The 16,518-nt window shown below is 55.8% G+C and overlaps 3 protein-coding genes across 6 annotated transcripts; 2 read left to right on the top strand and 1 right to left on the bottom strand.

Annotated features, from left to right (window-relative positions):
• Positions 1-606: 606 nt before the first annotated feature.
• On the top strand, positions 607-1,936 carry LOC125685238 (protein phosphatase 1 regulatory subunit 3C-B-like). Its single transcript, XM_048928161.1, has one exon. The coding sequence runs from the start codon at positions 607-609 to the stop codon at positions 1,471-1,473; it is 867 nt and encodes a 288-aa protein (XP_048784118.1). The 3' UTR covers positions 1,474-1,936.
• A 105-nt stretch (positions 1,937-2,041) lies between these two features.
• Positions 2,042-10,699, top strand: GPAT4 (glycerol-3-phosphate acyltransferase 4). Of its 3 annotated transcripts, XM_048928234.1 has the most exons (14): positions 2,658-2,771; positions 3,632-3,734; positions 3,886-4,529; positions 6,855-6,924; positions 7,214-7,511; positions 7,665-7,739; positions 8,158-8,247; positions 8,341-8,434; positions 8,666-8,781; positions 8,894-8,949; positions 9,143-9,228; positions 9,472-9,600; positions 9,682-9,761; positions 10,334-10,699. In XM_048928234.1, exons 3-14 carry the CDS (start codon positions 4,365-4,367, stop codon positions 10,440-10,442), a joined length of 1,368 nt encoding a protein of 455 aa, XP_048784191.1. In that variant the 5' UTR covers positions 2,658-2,771; positions 3,632-3,734; positions 3,886-4,364; the 3' UTR covers positions 10,443-10,699. The 3 variants fall into 3 exon arrangements, with proteins under 3 accessions (XP_048784189.1, XP_048784191.1, XP_048784190.1); XM_048928232.1 differs by lacking the exon at positions 2,658-2,771 and adding an exon at positions 2,042-2,121 and having other exon boundaries at positions 3,632-4,529; XM_048928233.1 differs by having other exon boundaries at positions 3,632-4,529.
• Positions 10,700-12,684: 1,985 nt separating this feature from the next.
• Positions 12,685-15,334, bottom strand: NKX6-3 (NK6 homeobox 3). 2 transcript variants are annotated; one of them, XM_048928099.1, is made up of 3 exons: positions 14,705-15,334; positions 13,820-13,989; positions 12,685-13,751 (listed from the first exon to the last, which is right to left on the bottom strand). In XM_048928099.1, the coding sequence occupies exons 1-3, from the start codon at positions 15,081-15,083 to the stop codon at positions 13,521-13,523; spliced, it is 780 nt and encodes a 259-aa protein (XP_048784056.1). In that variant the 5' UTR covers positions 15,084-15,334; the 3' UTR covers positions 12,685-13,520. The 2 variants fall into 2 exon arrangements, with proteins under 2 accessions (XP_048784056.1, XP_048784057.1); XM_048928100.1 differs by having other exon boundaries at positions 13,826-13,989.
• Positions 15,335-16,518: the final 1,184 nt, after the last annotated feature.

Genomic DNA, 16,518 nt, shown 5'->3' with positions numbered 1-16,518 from the left:
CTTGAGGTCCCTTCCAACCCTGGCCGTTCTGTGATACAGAGCTAGTCCGGAGTCTGGGATTTTCTGTGCTTTTAGACACCATGGAAATAGTTGTTTCAGAGTAAGCGCTTGAAGAGAGACGCATGAAAACAGTTCAAATCTCTCAACGCTAAAGAGGAGCGAACTTTTCTTCCTGTAGCTTCTCGTGGCTGGGGGGACGCGGTCCGGCTGCGGGGCTCCCAGCTTGCGGAGCCGCCGCGGACGGGCTGGCGGTGGCGCCGCTGTGCCGGGGGAGCTGGGGGGGAGGGGCGGAGAGGCAGCCCAGACTCTCATTGGCCGATCCGGAGCGCGTTCCCGACGCCTATTGGCTGCCGCGACAGCCGTGGGGTGTCCCGGCCGTGGGCGCTTCCACGGCCCCATTGATCGCGCGGCGCCGCCGGTGGAGGGAGCGGACGGGACGCGATGAGCTGCGGCGAGTGAGCGCGGGTGGGGCGGGCGGAGGGAAGGGTGCGGGCTGGGAACGGGGCTGCGGCCCCAGCTGTCCGGCAGCCAGGGCTCATTGCCTGACCCCTCTTCACCTCTAGGCTTTTCCAGGTCTATAGCACGCGAGCTGTCACTCCCCCAGCTATGCCTGTGGACCTGGCCATGCGGCTCTGCCTGAGCCGTTCACCCCCTATTCGCAAGCTACTGAATTCTTATGAGGAGCTCCGGGGCAGCCGGGGACGCAAACCGCTCCGCTCCTGTCTGAACCTGAAACAGAGCGCAGATCATGAGCCTGAGTGGAGGGAGAACACCAAGAGCTCCAAAAGTCAGAAGAAGAAGAGGGTGGTATTTGCTGACATGAAGGGGCTCTCATTGACAGCTGTCCGATTCTTCTCAAAGATCGAGGAGGACCTCTGTGATTTGCAGCATGCCCTGTCAGACCTCACCTGCTTCCGGCCCAGGTTTCGGGACTCGCACTCAGAAGCAGGCAGGTATGTGCTGGACTTCCCACAACCCTCTGCAGACTATGCAACCTTCCGCAGCCGCCTGCTCAGCAACCTGGTCTGCCTGGAGAGCTGCCTGATCCAGGACCATGCCCTGTCTGGGACAGTGAAGGTCAGAAACATTGAGTACGAGAAGAAAGTCATCGTCCGCATCACCTTTGACGGCTGGAAGAGCTTCCGAGACATCTCCTGCCAGTACATGCATAGCACGTATGGCTCAGCAGACACGGACACCTTCTCCTTTGAGCTCTCCCTTCCCAAGCCCTCTAGCTCCTGCAAGGCCACAGAGTTCTGCATCTCCTTCCGCTGTGGGCAGAAGACCCACTGGGACAATAACCACGGGAAGAACTACAGGATCTACCACTTGGGTGTCATACGCTCACCCTCCCATGCTGTGAAGAGTGCCAAGGGGGCCCGGGAGCACCTTGGCACCTCCCGGGCTGCTGCCCTCGTCCTTTCTCACCTGCAGAGCTGGCGCCATTCAGAGCCCCAAGCCCCGTACTGGTAGGGAGGTGCTTTGGAGGGGTCTGTAGGTCCCTTATGTCCCTGCTTTGGTACAAGGGCCCTGGGGGAGGATGGGGACAACAGCATCAAGTGCTGCTCCCAGCTCTGTTAGCTTCTCCACGAGCCTGCCTGGCTACGGTACAAGCAGCTGCTGGGCTTCAAAGCTGGGCCCCGCTACATCTTAAGCTGGGAGCCATTTCGGTGAAATTCCTGCCGGTCCATCCTCCAGGCAGCGCTAGCACGAGAGAACAGGAGTGACAGCGGCGTGAAGCCGGCCGACCCCGCGTGTGCTCCGGTGCGAGCCTGGGGCGCGATCAGCGGGACAAGTGCCTTCGTGCAGGCGGAGGGAGCGGCTCGGGGCCGTTCCGGCGAAGCCGAGGCGGATGCTGCGGGCGGGACGAGGGCGTGACGAGGCCGCTAGGTGCGCCTCGCTCTGGCCGCGCTGTTACGGGAGGCAATAAAGTGACGGCACGGTGTGAGTCCGCCTCTCATTTCGGCGGCGTGCGGCGCCCCCTGCCGACAGGGAGGTTTGCGGCGGTGCTGCGTGCGCGGCCCCGCGAGAAGCGTGATGACGTCAGCGCACGCGGGGCGGAGGCGCGGCGCGCACGGTGCGTGGCGGGGGCGGAGCCGGGCCCGGCGGCAGTGGAGGCAGGTGAGTGCGCGAGCAGCCCGGCCCGGCGCTCCTCCTCCTCCTCCCCCGCCGTCCCGCTCCGGTCTCGGCCGCGATCTCCGTCCCGCTGCGATCGGCGGAGGAAGCGGAGAGACGGGGCCGGGCCCGAGCCGCCCGCGGACCGTTAACCGGCTTCCGCGTTACGAAGCGCGGCCTCCTCCGTGCCGCGGGCCGCGCCGTACCGCTCCGCTCGCGGTGGGAGCACCCCGCCCCTCCGCAACGGCAGCCGCTGCCAGCGCGCACGAAGGTCGCCGCCGGTTCCGGCCCTGCCCGGATTCGCCGCGCCCGTGGGCGGTGTCCCGTAGGCCGTAACAAAGCGCTCCCGGCCTCGGCTGACCGCGTTGGGTGGAAGGGCGCGGCTTCGGACCCCGAGCGCGGGGCTCCACGAGAGATCGGGGGCTGCCGGACCGTGGCTGCTGCTGTCGGGTTGAATCGGGCACCGCACGTGGCCGCTGGCTCGTAGGGCCGGGGCACGGCGGGGACGCGGAGCTGAAACGTGGAGCTGAAACGTGGAACTGAACGGCTGGTGGGGCCGAGAGCTGCCGGGGCCGGGCCGACAGTGAGAGCTGTGGCCGAAGGACGGTCACGTTTGTGGCTGCAGAACTGCTGCTGATAGAGAATAGTTTGTGAAGGTTTGTAGAGGTGCAGTTTGTGTTCTTCTGAAGCAGTAACGCCGCAGTGCCAGCAGCTGCAACACTACGTACAGGGGAGCAGAATGGTATTCCCACCTTCATCCTCTGAGTTCAAGCACTGTTCCATCCCACCCTTAGGCTGACACCGTGCCCTCTGGCAGCAGGCAGAAATAATATCTGGAGGGAGTTCTCCCCTCAGCAGTTGCTCCAAGCTGTGCTGGCCTCACGCAGACCTGTTCTGCCAGGTCATCCCCTGCCAGGGCTGCAGTGCTGTGTTGACCTTTGACTGCTCCCCGTGTCCCGGTGAGTTCCACCGTGGCTAATCATCAGCAGTAATTCTCCCCTTGGGCTAACTTCCTGTCATGCATTGTTTGTAAAGCTGCCCTGTGTAAGCAGTAGGTGAGCCACACCCCAGGAACCTGTGTACAGGGGTAGAGGAAGTGATTCCTTCCCAGGAATCCAACACACTGCTGGCTCCGTGAGCTTGGATTCCTCTGAAATGAGAGGGGTGCTGAGGGCTCTGTCATTCAGAAGGGTTTTCTGCTACTTCATTGGCTCTTTTCCTGTACCTGGGACCTGTTTAGATACACTCAACATCCTGTGCTCTGGAGTGGCTCTGGTCGGAGCCACTCAGTACGAGGTTTGTCTGGGAGGAAGGCACAGGATGTGTGTCTGATGGTGTGAAATGGAAGCTGGAGTACCAGTCTGGGTCTGAAGTGTCTTAGGAGCTGCTTGGATTGATGTGTCCTCAGCCTGATCAATGCCCTCATGCTTTCAGCACCCACTGTCCTTGGCCTCCTGCCATTGACGTCTCTGAGTTGCGTGACTTGCCTGACTTCAGTTTCTCTTTCCTCCTCTAGTGCTGGTGACATGTGAGTGCCTGGTCTACCAAGAAGCCAACGCACTGTTTGGAGAGCTTTCCAGGGACACGAGTTTCATTTGAGTCAGTTACAACCCTTCAACGTGAGTGGATGCCAGAAGCCTCTGGAATTAAACTTGTTACAGGCGTCATGTGAGGATCTGAGCCAGTCTCTGTATCCTGGAAGGAGCAATAATAGCTCCACATACAGTAGGCTCCTGCAAGTGCCAACTCCCTCAATTTCCTCCAATGCAGGCTCAGAGATGGACTTCATCTTGTCCCCGTGAGGAGACTCTGCGTACTCTCAGCAGCCTGAGACGAATTCTACTGCCAGTGTCTTCAGAAGCTGCTCCTCAGGAGGATTTGCTCAGCAGTGCTGTGGGAGAGCCTGTATTCACACAGCTGTTCCAGGACGGTACTCACTGCAAACCCATGGAGGAACCTGCCTGCATGCTCCATCTTCTTTGAGCTCCTTAACGTGCACTGTTTGAACTGTTTGGGACTCCTGGCAGTATTTGCTTGTTTTCCCAACCTCTCTCCCAGATACTGTTCGTTCCCTCTCTCACAGAGCCCAAAAAGGATGTGAACTTTGGAATGGGGTCTGTGAGCAACAGCGGACTCATTGCACGTGTGAGACTATTACTGAATAGTAGGAGGACTGTTTAACTGCTGCAGGCAGCCTTCCTGTTTGGCTGCAGGGTCGCAGGGCACCAGCCTTGCTTGGGCCCTTCATCATGTTCCTCCTGCTCCCCTTTGACAGCCTAGTTGTCAATCTCTTGGGAATCTCCATAACTGTCCTCTTCACTCTACTCCTGGTTTTCATCATTGTGCCAGCAATTTTTGGAGTCTCCTTTGGCATCCGCAAGGTTTACATGAAAACATTATTGAAGATTTTTCAGGTAAGTCACATTTTCAGGATTTTCTGTGCTGAAGGATGTTTATAGGGGTCTCATCAAGTGTGTTAATGGTAGGAGGAGAAGCTTTTCCCATTCTGTAGAGCACAGCAGACACCAGGGCCGGGAGCATGGTTTGCTGTTAATGTGCTGGTGCCAGATGACCTGCTGCAGTCATCTCAGCCAAATGCAATTTACTGGATTTCTGTTCACAGGTTGTGGTTTTTTTTCTCTGTGGTTAAGCTACTGAGTCTTCAAACCAAGCAGTAAGACAGCATAGCCCATAAGTATGCAAGCATTACAGCAGTACCAGGGGATGTGCTGGGAGGAGGTGTGTGCTTGGCCACGTTAATGCAAGGCAGAGAGCTGTCACAGTTTGATATGGAGGGAAGCCAAAAGGGGTGTGAGATGTGACAGAAAGGAACAGCAGTCAGCGTGCTGCTCATCTCCAGTATGTTTGGACGAAGCAAAAGCAGGCAGCAAGGTGGAACTTCAAGTGCTGCAAGCCATGGGCAGTCTGTGGCCAGAACACAGAGCTCCTGAGTCCCAAAGTGCTGCCTGCTTATCTGCTGAGCCCAGCAGTCACAGCTGGACCTGCAGCTCTGAGGACAGCAGCAGCACTCCTTGCTCCTCTTGGCACGAAAAAGCCAAGTGGAATTTTCCATGTTGGGGTCATGCTGTTCCCCTGGCTGCCTTCAGCAGACTTATTTCTGGGCCATCTTAGCCAGTGCCTCTCCTTGAATCAAATCCCTGCTGAGAGCAGAATTTTTGCAAAGCTCCCAGTAGATAAAACCCAAACCAACCCAAATCAACCCAAGCCTGGCAGCCCAGGGAAAACGAATAAAATAGCACTGAGCATAGCAGGGAAGTTTCAGGCTTTTAAATGTGATGTCCAAACTTCTGCAGTATTCAGTTAGCTAGGAACAGAGCTGGTCTTCTCTGGGAGCATCTCTGTACTGGCTGGCTGGAGAGGGCAGCCCTGCAGCTTGCTGTTTTCAGTGCTTTGTCCAAGTCCTCCCAAAATTTGTGGTGTGAGGGGGAAGTCCTAGTGCTTTGTGACGTGCTTCATTATCACTGGTGTCTGAAGATCTGGTTTTTAATTTAGTGACTGAACAGAGAGAAAAAAAAAAAGAAGAATTTTGGCTTATCTGAAATGGAACATTTTGTTTTACTGTAATTATTTTTCCTTTCTTTCATTCGATGAAGGAACGTTTAATCTCAGCACATTTTGGTGTTCAATTTTGCAGTCTTTTTTCTGAGAAGAAATCTATTTCAGCTTTTATCAAAGAACCTTTGTGGTGGGAGAGAGGAGCTCTCTGGCAGAATATCTCCTAGATTGACGTAAAGCTCAGTGGCTGGGTCTGGTCATTTGGAACTGTAAGAGGAGTATAATTCAGAACAAGTATTTTTCAAGTTCTTGTGCCTTTTATACAGGCTTCCCCCCTTCTGTTGGGTCAGAGCTTCTCTTTTGCCTTCTGGGAATGGCAATGTCTGGACAATCTTCTGCAATCCTGCAGTTCCTTGTACTTGCAGAGGAGGCTGCCAGATGAGCTAGAAGCTCCTCCCCCAGTTAACATTCCCACATCACTGCTTTCTCATCTTACAGTGTCATGAGTTGAGACTGGGAACCCTGGAGTTCTCAGCAGTTTCTGCTCCTTCATGGATGACTGATGGAGTAACTGAGGGTTACTCAGTCTGAGGGTGCTTGCTGCTGCTACTTTGGACTGACTGTGAACTGAGAAGCAGTAGGGAGGGATCCCATCTCCTCATCAGGCTGGCCTGATGTGCGTAGCAGCAGCCTGAAAACAGCCTCTGCTTTGAGTTTGGAGGAATTCAGTAGTGGAAAATAGTGCTGGTTCTGTTATCTGCTTGCTGAGCTACATCACCTTCCAGGAGGGCATGCAGGATGAAGGTCCATCTGGAGGCTGTGCAGTGGCAGCCACATGCAATCAGCAGCAGCCTACAGGAGGCTGTAGAAAGACTTGCTGGGCCATCTCACCACTGAATACCATTCCAGCTTCTGGCACTCATTCTTCCCCTGGAGCTCTGCTGTGCAGAATGGTACACAAGCGTGTGCACAGTATGTCTTTCCTAAGTGCTGGTCACCTTCCCATTACTCCTCCTGTTCCATTTCTTCCCAATCTAATGTCTGCTTCCACTTCACTTCAGCTGCATGTTCATCACTCACACAGTTCTGTATGGAAGCATCCTGCTTTCATCTCATTTGGTCCCCTTAAGCACAATCTTCTCCAGAAGCCAGCTGTGAATCAGGAATAGCATCAAGTGGAGCTGCAGGCTTTGACAGTTCTGTTTGCTGTGTGTCTCTTGCAGTGGGCGACACTGAGAATAGAACGTGGTGCCAAGGAGAAGAACCATCCGTTATACAAGCCCTATGTCAATGGTAAGATCCTGCCCTTCTTGGGCACATCTGAAGTTGATATTTCTGTGTGGTAAATGGAGTGTTTTTGAGAGCTGAAGTGTGATGGATGCCCTCTCCACATAGACGGATTGGCGGTGGATGTGGAAAGGTCTGGTGCGTGAGGCACCCAGGGCGTTTCATGTCTAAGTAGTCGGGAGGGCTGGAGGAAGGAAGGGAGCCTTGTGTGGGTCCCCAGAGATCCCCCTGGCCCTCAGCTGTCATTCAGCAGGCCAGTCACACTTTGCTCAGAGCTGCCTGTGGCTCGTTGCAGGTATCATTGCAAAGGAGCCAACATCTCTGGAAGAAGAGATCAAAGAGATCCGTCGGAGCGGCAGCGGCAAAGACCTGGACACCCCTGAGTTTGAGCTCTCAGATATCTTCTATTTCTGCCGCAAAGGCATCGAGACCATCATGGATGATGAAGTGACCAAGAGGTTTTCAGCTGAAGAGCTGGAGTCCTGGAATCTGCTCAGCAGGACCAACTACAACTTCCACTACATCAGTCTGCGCCTCACTGTACTCTGGGGACTGGGTGTTGTCATCCGCTACTGCTTCCTTCTGCCCCTCAGGTGGGTGCTGCTGCAGAAACCTGTGACCTGTTCCTGGTGCAGCTGGTCCCCCAGGTCACAAACCCTGCTTGATGTGTCTGGGAGAGACAGGTTATGTGATGGGCAGAGCCTCTGGCCTGGATTTGCTAGCATGTAGCTTCTGTCTTTCTGCAGGATAGCCCTGGCGTTCACTGGCATCAGCTTGTTGGTGACTGGTACTACAGTGGTGGGATATTTGCCAAATGGAAGGTGAGTTGGCCTTTATAAGAAGTGATGGGCAGCTCCCTGTGCTGTTTGAGACCTGATAGTTAGGAAATTTTCCTGCAAAGCCTGTCTCTTCTGCGTGCTGCAGATGAGGCAGGGGGTCCTGTCATCTGTAGCCTGTCAGGAATGTATATGTTACTACTTTAAATAAAAGGCCTAGATGTGAATATTAAGCCTGTGACAGAGCTCTTAGCCCAGGTCTCTGCAAGGAGTAAAAACAGAGAAGAGCAAAAGCAAAAGTTTGGTTTTCATGAGATGTGAATCAGTAAACAAACAGCACAACCAAACAGGAGGGGTGTTTACGTGGGCACGATGTGAAATGGGATCTCCTGACCTCACACAGCTGGGCTGAAATGGCCCTGATATGAGCAGCTGGGGCTGATGCTCTCTGTTCTGGGTGCAGATGTAAGGAGTTCCTCAGCAAACACGTCCACCTGATGTGTTACCGGATCTGCGTGCGTGCCCTCACAGCCATCATCACCTACCATGACCGGTAAGGCAGCGCTGTCTGCTGCAGTGCCTGTGCCTCTTGCAGGCCTCACTCTTCATCCTTCTGCCCTAATCTGTGCTTTTGTTTTGCATGTAGAGAAAACAGACCCCGAAATGGAGGCATTTGTGTGGCCAATCACACATCCCCCATCGACGTGATCATCCTGGCCAGTGATGGCTACTATGCAATGGTAAGGTCTGCACCCCAGCTCTGCCTGCTGTTGTGTTGCTTGCTTTCCAGCAAGCTTGACCTCCCTTGGTGCTTGCTGCATCTTTACATTTAGAGCCTGGAACTTTTCCTCTCAGCCTTACAAGGACTGGGGTAGAAAGATGAACTTCAGCTTAGCAACAAAGCTATAGGAGCTGCCTTGGCCTGCGTGTGTCCCCAGGTCTTGTAACTTACATTTTCTCACCCTGTTCAGGTGGGTCAAATCCACGGAGGGCTCATGGGTGTGATACAGAGAGCCATGGTGAAAGCTTGCCCCCACGTCTGGTTTGAACGTTCTGAGGTCAAAGACCGTCACCTCGTTGCCAAAAGGTGTGACAGCTGCTAGCTGCAGGGGGGCTCTGGAGGCTGGGAAAGGGTTGGGGGCTGCTGTGTGGATTGCCAGGACAGCTCCAATGATGATTGGTGACTCTCTTCTGTTTAGGCTCACAGAGCACGTCCAGGACAAGAGCAAACTGCCTATTCTTATCTTTCCGGAAGGTGAGTTGAGGAGTGAGGCCAGGCAGGCACCTGGTGGAGGAAGGCACAGCAGCCTTCCTGTCTCAGTGATGTTACACATCTTGTGCACATACAGAGCAGGGTTTGGAGTGTCAGGGGCAATTGCTGGATTGCCTGTAGGTGTATAGCTTAGACTTCTGAACTGACCTGCAAAGATTGTGCTTGTCTCTTACAGGAACCTGCATCAACAACACGTCCGTGATGATGTTCAAAAAAGGGAGCTTTGAAATTGGAGCCACAGTTTACCCTGTAGCCATCAAGGTATGAGAAGGCAAACATTTTTACAGCAGAAATAGTTTTCTGCTTACAAGGTCAGCATTGATAACCCAGTATTGGCATTACTGGGTCACAACAGCCTGGTCCTCAGACCATGGGATATGGGGATGCTGAGCACTGATGTGCAGTGGGGGAGGGATGGCCCGTAGTTGGATTTGATGTAGAACTCGGAGCCTTGGGGAAGGTGCATCCATTACCTGACATTCATAAGCTCTCCTTTCTCCACAGTATGATCCACAGTTTGGAGATGCCTTTTGGAACAGCAGCAAGTATGGCATGGTGACCTACCTCCTTAGGATGATGACCAGCTGGGCCATTGTGTGCAGTGTGTGGTACTTGCCCCCAATGACCAGACAGGTAGGTAAGGTGAACCTGCCCTATCTGATCTGCTGCCTGTTTGGCCTCATGCTCTGTCTGAACAGTGTCGTTTTCCTTCAGTGTGATGAGGATGCTGTCCAGTTTGCCAATCGAGTGAAGTCAGCTATTGCCAGGCAGGGAGGCCTTGTAGATCTGCTCTGGTGAGTCTTGCCAGACATTTCTCCTCCCAGCTCTATTCTTTGTTCTTGGGTCCTGATAACGTGTTTGTAAGCTGCAAAGCTAAGTTTGTGTCTTGCACTGGGCAAGTAGACCTGCGTAGAAATGGGGATGCATGTCCAAAACTGCCTTTCTATAGTCAAGACCAGCATTTTGACTTCTGTTCTGTGTGTTGGGCACCAAAATTTCATTCTCTGAATGCAGCTTGCTCTGGGATGCTCCGGTTCTTACTTGATGTTGTTCAGCAAAGCATTGTGAAGCTTGAGAACCTCCCTTGTCAGGCATTGAGATCTTTGGAGCCTGAGAGGTTGAGGGTCCCTGCAAGCAGCATGCTGCAGTGGTGCTGGATGTGCTGAGCACTGTGCAGGGCTGTGTGTGACATTCTTGGCAGAGCATGAGGTGAAAGGAGCTGCCCCTGTGTACAGTCAGCCTTCAGTATGCCCTGTTAACCTAAGGGACAAATGCACTCATCGGGTTGATGTGGGAGTTCCAGCCTGCTCAGAGCAGCAGTGTCAGTGTGTTCCTTTAGCTGCATTGTAAATGATTCTTTTTCTAGGGATGGAGGTCTGAAGAGGGAGAAGGTGAAAGATACATTCAAGGAGGAGCAACAGAAACTTTACAGCAAAATGATTGTAGGCAACCATGAAGACCGGAGCCGCTCCTGAGTCCTCTGTCTCCAGCACTGTCTCCAGAGCTCTGCCTCCAATGTGAGCCAGGTCTTGTACGAAGCAGCTCCATTTCTTTTGGACTTTGGCTACTCCAGAGCTGTTTGGACTTACTCCTTCATCTCTTCTTTCCAGGAGGCATTATTACTGCCTAAAGCCTTCAGGCCTTGGGCAACTCTTGGCACAGATGCCTTCTTGTTACTGTTACAGTAAAGCCCCTTGCAGGGGCAATATTAAATGAAACACTTCTGGTGTCATATGCTTCCATATGGTGTTTACAGGCCCAGGGGGAGGGCTGGTGTGTTGATGTGCATGTGTGTCAGTCACAAGTCTCCCACGGCACAGAAACTGGTGAGCTGTGCTCAGATAAGCTGCCTTGACAACCAAGGGAACCTTACAAGCCTGTGCCTCTCAGGGCTGCAGCACAAAACGTGTATTGCTGCTCCAGCCTCCAGGCTCATGGAGCTTTTCCCTGCCTCAGGTCCTTCACACTGAGCCCCCCAGGTGTGCCCTGCTCTGAGTGGCTTTGGGGAGCCACAGGGAGGATGCCCAGTGCCCCCTTGGTGTCCCTGCACTGAGCTGCAGACAGGCATGCTGCACTGGGCTGGGGACATGAGCATCACTGCTCCTTTGGGGCAGGTTCTCCAGTCTCCTTTCGCCTTTCCCCAGCCACTTCTCCCTGAGCACTGATCACAACCAGCACTCCACTTTTCCAGAGGGATGGGGCATTGCTTTTAGCTGTGCAAATAGCTGCACACAGAGGCAGGGGCTGTGCCAGGAGCAGGCATTGCCATGCTGGGTGCCCATAATACCCCTGCACCCAGAACTCAGACCTGGCTGCAGTTGCTTGCTGGTCTGCCTGCAGCAGGGCCCTGGCTCTGTCACGGGTGCTGTGGTGGCAGCAGCAGTCTGTGGCTCCTGGCTGCTTCCATCCTCGTTGTGCTTGGGGCCCATCTTCACCGTCCTGCTGCCGCTGGGATGCTATGCAGCAGGCTGGGCAGGTGAGCAAGCACGCATCCATCTTTCCTCAGCTCCCCCTCCCTTTGCTCCCAGTCAATATGTCTCTCTCCGATGGGAAAGTTAATAAATTTAGCTCTAGATTAAAAGTATTGATCATTTCATTTGTAAGCGATAAATAACCGGGGGGAGCGTGGGGCAGCCCTTGGGGTAGGGGCTGCCGGCCCTGGCAGCAGCAGCCATGCAGCCCGTTGGGGCTGGGGGCCCTCATATGCATTCTGCCCAGATGCTGGCATTGATTTGCTATTAGTCTCCCCACACCACCCAGTAGCACATCATTCCCGGAGCCGCTATTAATGGCCTTTTGATAAATAATCACTTGTAAGTCAATAAATTTTTATTAAACAGTGTGGCGCTTTGATTTATGAAAATCCGACGGGGTTTGTCTGGGAGAAAAGGGATGTGGAATTGAAACGGAGCTGCCATCCATCTGCCTGCCAGCCCACCCTGCTCGAGCTCCAAGTAGTGCCCAGTGAGGAGCACAAGGAGGGCCTGGGACGCAGCGCTGGCTCTCACCATGGCCTGGGCTCTGTGAGCCCTGTGAGCTCCGGTGCTGGCTGGAACATCCACAGCAGCCATCAGCCGTGCCACGTGCTTGGCACCATGCATTGGTTCTGGCTGCAGGGCTGCGGGATGAAGAGAGCTGGAGGTGGGATTAATCCTGCACTGCAGCCCCGTGAGCAGCTCTGCAGCTCAGGTCCAGCCGTGGGATGCTGAAGGCAGCCAAGCTGTGGCTGCGATTTGTCACTCCTGGGCTGCAGCCGGCCCTTTGCCACCTGCTTTATTTGTCTCCCAGCACTGACGTGGCATCAGACAGGTGTTAAACTACTTAATCACTTTAAAATTGTTTTAATTTTCTGTTTTCTATTGATCTCCACAGCACCAATTAATCAGCTCACTGGACCAGGCAGTTAGTACATTAAAAATTGTCAGCCACGTCGAACAGCTTAGAAAATGTCAAAAAAATATCCCAGCAGCAGCCTCACACTCTGGCCACGCAGAGAACGCTCCTGCACTGCAATGCCCAGGGATGGTGCATGACTCCACAGCCCTGCAGCGGAGCAGCATCAGCTCAGAGGAACCCAGGGGCCGCGTGGTTGGGATAGCATTGCACCTCCCATGCTTGCTGGGGTAGTTCAGCCTTCCCCAAACCCCCAGGATGTGCAGCAAAGCTGTCCGGGATACCTGCAGAGCTCAAAGTGTGGTGGAAAGCAAGGACCTGGAGCTGTGTGCGTGCCTTGGGGCTGGGCAGCTGGAGGCCCAGTGTCAGCCTGCAGCATCCCAATGCCATAAGGGAGCATCGGGGGCTGCTGTGATGCAGGACCTGCACTGTGCAGGTGGGGACGTGGACACTAATGCTGCCTGCAGCTGCCAGAGGGGCCCCCAACAGCACCTCCGCTCCCGTGCCACGCTGCCAACCACTGCGCAATGGCCCAGCAGCACCTTATCATTGCCTATTGATTTCTCCACCAGGACACCGCAGCACTGTTTGCTTGCACTTTGTCAGCTCTCGGCGGCCCCAGCAGCAGCCCCTTGGCACCTCAGGCAGCAAGGACAGGTGGTGGCCCTGTGCCATCAACAAGCAGAAGCTGAGCCAGTGGGAGCTGGGAGGGGGGGACATGGCCCCAGGAGTGCATGCAGCCTGCACCGAGCTGGGTGCAGCATGGGGGTGCCAACCCCCACAGGTTGGCAGCAAACAAGCCAGGGCTATTGCTGTCACATCAATCCTGCAGCCCCGACAGGTGAATGGGCTCTCACTCACACAGTTAAGATAAATGATATTTATTTGCTGCTAATAGGTTCCAACAAGAGGCCCTAACGAGTGACTTTTGGACAGCACTTCTTGCTACCAGCACACACCCAACCTGGGGAAACTCTGGGGGACATTCCTGCCCCATACATGGACCCCCAGCCTCAGCCCCTTCCCAGCCCAGCCTTTGGGGCACCCCGCATTGCAGACCCATGTGGGGCAGGGGCTTTTATTTCACTGCTGCTGTTCCCAGACCCTGAGCCCTGGGCAGGAGCTGCAGTGGGGGCACAGCAGAACCCATTCCCAGGTGCTCAGCCACTGTGTGTGCCCAGCCCCAGCACAGAGAAGGCTGCACGGTGCTTCCTCAGCAGCAGCCGAATCTTCTCATCGTCAGAGTCAGGGTCCAGGGGCTTGTTGTACTCATCATCCTCGGTCTCAGAGGCTGCCCGCTCTCCACTGGAGCCCCCCGCCCGCTGCGAGGAGGAGGAAGGCTCCAGGGCACTCTTCTTCCTCCATTTGGTGCGTCGGTTCTGGAACCAAACCTGCAGCCCAACAGGGCTGTTAGCAGCCGCCTGCCACACGCCCCACACACCACACACCCCCCACTCACCTTCACCTGGGACTCAGTCATGCCGAGGGAATATGCCAGCCGTGCCCTCTCTGGCCCTGCCAGGTACTTGGTCTGTTCAAATGTCTTCTCCAGAGCGAAGATCTGATGCCCTGTGAAGGTCGGACGCGTGTGCTTCTTCTTGTGCAGGCTGTCAGTCAGGTGTGCAGGGGCTTTGGGACAAGGGCAGTGGGTGAGCACCGGACTCATGGCTCTGGGCAGCCCAATCCCCATGCCCCTTTATGCCGCTGCTCTCCTCCAAAGTAAAACAATATCCTGGCTCCACAGCTTCGACCTCGTCCCGGGAGAGCCGTGTTGCCTCCAAGGCTGGGCTCTGCACCTCCTGCTTGGGAGCAGAAACTATTTGCTGTGCTGAGAAGGGAACAAGCATTAGGAGCAGCATGTGACTGTGGAGCCACGCTGCACTGGGAACACTGTGCCCATGCCCCCCACCTCCCTAAGCGTGCAGTGGGAAAGAAGTACGAGCTGATCCATCTGCTCCACGAGCATCACCTGGAGAGGGGAACAGGGCTGCAGGTCACTGAGCCAGAGCCCCAGCCCCTGGGTTTTCTGTGGGCTCCTAACGAGCTAGTGCCTGTGCTCACCCAGCACAGTCCCATCATGGCAGCAATGTGCTCCTCAATGCCCCTGCCAGCTGCGTGCCAGCCATGACAGACCTTGTTCCTGGCATTCACCAAGGGATGCTGCTGCCAGGGGTTGGGAGTCTCTGTGAGTAGATGGTCTGCCTGGGCTCTGCCTAGGCTCTGCCTAAGCTCCCCAGCTGTGCCCCCCCCAGCACATCCCCAGGTGTCAAGCTGTGCCTCACACAAAGCAATGGAGGAGATGGGGTCCCACCAGCTGCCCACCCTCTCCCAGCCCCGTACTTACGGCCACCGCACTGCCGGCTGCCCTGCCAGTCGGGTGCCTCTGCCCAGCAGCTCCTGCCCCGTGGCACGTAATCGCTGCTGGCTTTAGGGAGGGCCCCCACCTGTGGCCCATAATAGACGCCTGGGGAGCTCAGTCCATTAAATCCACCTGCGTGGGGGTAGCTGGGCAGTAGGCTGCTGTTTGGAGTCGCTGTGGGCCGGCCGAGGATGTCGGAGATGCCGTGTGGGGTGCCGGCAGCCAGTTGGGCACCCAGCCCGGGGGGACCCAGCTTGTAGAAGGAGCTCTGCACCGAGTATTGGCAGACAGGTGCCTTGGCCTCAGGGAAGGGGGCCAGTGAAGGGCCGCTGAGCAGGAAGGTGCCTGGCAGGTTGGTGTCCATGGCTCCTGGACTGCTCTCAGAGGCTGGCACTCCGAGGGCATGATGCGCAGCCCATCCCGATCGGCCTTGGGGCTACCGGCTCGCAGCGTCCACACCAGCTGCCACAGTGCCAATGGGCAGCCAGAAGGCTGGTGAGCTGCCCCAGGGGGGCCAGGGCCACGGCAGCAGGTGGTCACTGCCTCGGTGGCAGCTGCCCCCGGCTGACCCCGCACCCGACGTGGCACCGGCACCGGGCACTCAACTTGGGCTTGGGAAGAGGCAACATTTCTCTGATAAAGATGAGGTCTATTAGAATACGGCGCTCCCATTGGCCGAGCGGTTTCAAAGGCTAGCGCCCATAGGCCGGATCCCCGCAACCTCGATTCTAATTGGCTACGCTCACGGGCAGCCCGGGATTGGCTCTGCCCAGACAAATCGTGCTTTGAGAGCCGGCGGCGAAGAAGCCGCCGCGGGGCCCGGGCTGCGAGACGCTGCGTTGCAGCACCACGGCCGCTGGACAGCGCCGGGCGGAACGCCGGGGGGAGAAAAGACCTCCAAGATCATCCAGTCCCACCATCACCAATAGCACTCACTAAACCACGTCCCTCAACGCAAAATCCAAACGTTCCTTCAACACCTCCAGGCTCGGTGACTCCACCACATCCCTGGGCAGCCCACTGCAGTGCCTGACCGCTCTTTTGGAGCAGTAATATTTCCTAAAGTCCAGCCTAAATTCCCCTGGTGCAGCTTGAAGCCATTCCCTCTAGTTCTATCACTGTTACATGAGAAGAGGCCGACCCCCAGCTCGCTACAACCTCCCTTCACGCAGCTATAGAGAGCAGTGAGGTCTCCCCTGAGCCTCCTCTTCTCCACACTGAACAACCCCAGCTCCTGCAGCCGTTTCTCATCAGCCCTGTGCTCCAGACCCCTCACAGCTTTGTCGCCCTTCTTTGAACCCGCTCCAGGGCCTCCATGTCTTTCTTGCAGCGTGGGCCCAAAACTGGACACAGCACTTGAGGTGCGGCCTCACAGAGCTGAGTACAGGGGACAATCACTGCCCTGTTCCTGCTGGCAGCACCGTTCCTGATGCGAGCCAGGATGCCCTGGACCTTCTTGGCCACCCGCACACACTGCTGGCTCGTGTTCAGCCGCACCAATCGACACCTCCAGGTCCGTTTCCTGCATGCGATCTCCCAGCCATCACCCCCAAGTCTGTAGCGTTGCCTGGGGTTGTTGTGGCCAAAGTGCAGGATCTGGTATTTGGCCTTGCTGAACCTCATCCTATTGGCTTCAGCCCAGCTTTCCAGGCTGTCCAGATCCCTCTGCAGGGCCTCGCTGCTCCCAGGCAGATCCACACTTCCAGCCAACTTGGCGTCAGCCGCAAACTTCCTAGGGTGCACTCAGTGCCCTCATCCAGGTCACCAATAAAGACACTGAAGAGGACTGGCCCCAGCAT

Source organism: Lagopus muta, chromosome 27 (assembly GCF_023343835.1).
Source record: "Lagopus muta isolate bLagMut1 chromosome 27, bLagMut1 primary, whole genome shotgun sequence".
Lineage (NCBI taxonomy): Eukaryota > Metazoa > Chordata > Aves > Galliformes > Phasianidae > Lagopus > Lagopus muta.
The sequence above is the reverse complement of the archived record's forward strand: the minus strand, read 5'-3'. Positions and strand labels throughout refer to the sequence as shown.

Excerpts from the sequence above, each read along its gene's own strand:
- LOC125685238 (XM_048928161.1), top strand. The coding sequence starts at position 607 with ATGCCTGTGGACCTGGCCATGCGGCTCTGCCTGAGCCGTTCACCCCCT.
- GPAT4 (XM_048928232.1), top strand. The coding sequence starts at position 4,365 with ATGTTCCTCCTGCTCCCCTTTGACAGCCTAGTTGTCAATCTCTTGGGA. Across the intron at positions 7,512-7,664 it reads TGCTTCCTTCTGCCCCTCAG|GATAGCCCTGGCGTTCACTG; the intron begins GTGGGTGCTGCT and ends GTCTTTCTGCAG. Across the intron at positions 9,601-9,681 it reads TGCCCCCAATGACCAGACAG|TGTGATGAGGATGCTGTCCA; the intron begins GTAGGTAAGGTG and ends GTTTTCCTTCAG.
- NKX6-3 (XM_048928099.1), bottom strand. The coding sequence starts at position 15,083 with ATGGACACCAACCTGCCAGGCACCTTCCTGCTCAGCGGCCCTTCACTG. Across the intron at positions 13,990-14,704 it reads CAGCCGGCAGTGCGGTGGCC|CCCCTGCACACCTGACTGAC; the intron begins GTAAGTACGGGG and ends CTTGTCCCAAAG. Across the intron at positions 13,752-13,819 it reads TGACTGAGTCCCAGGTGAAG|GTTTGGTTCCAGAACCGACG; the intron begins GTGAGTGGGGGG and ends GTTGGGCTGCAG.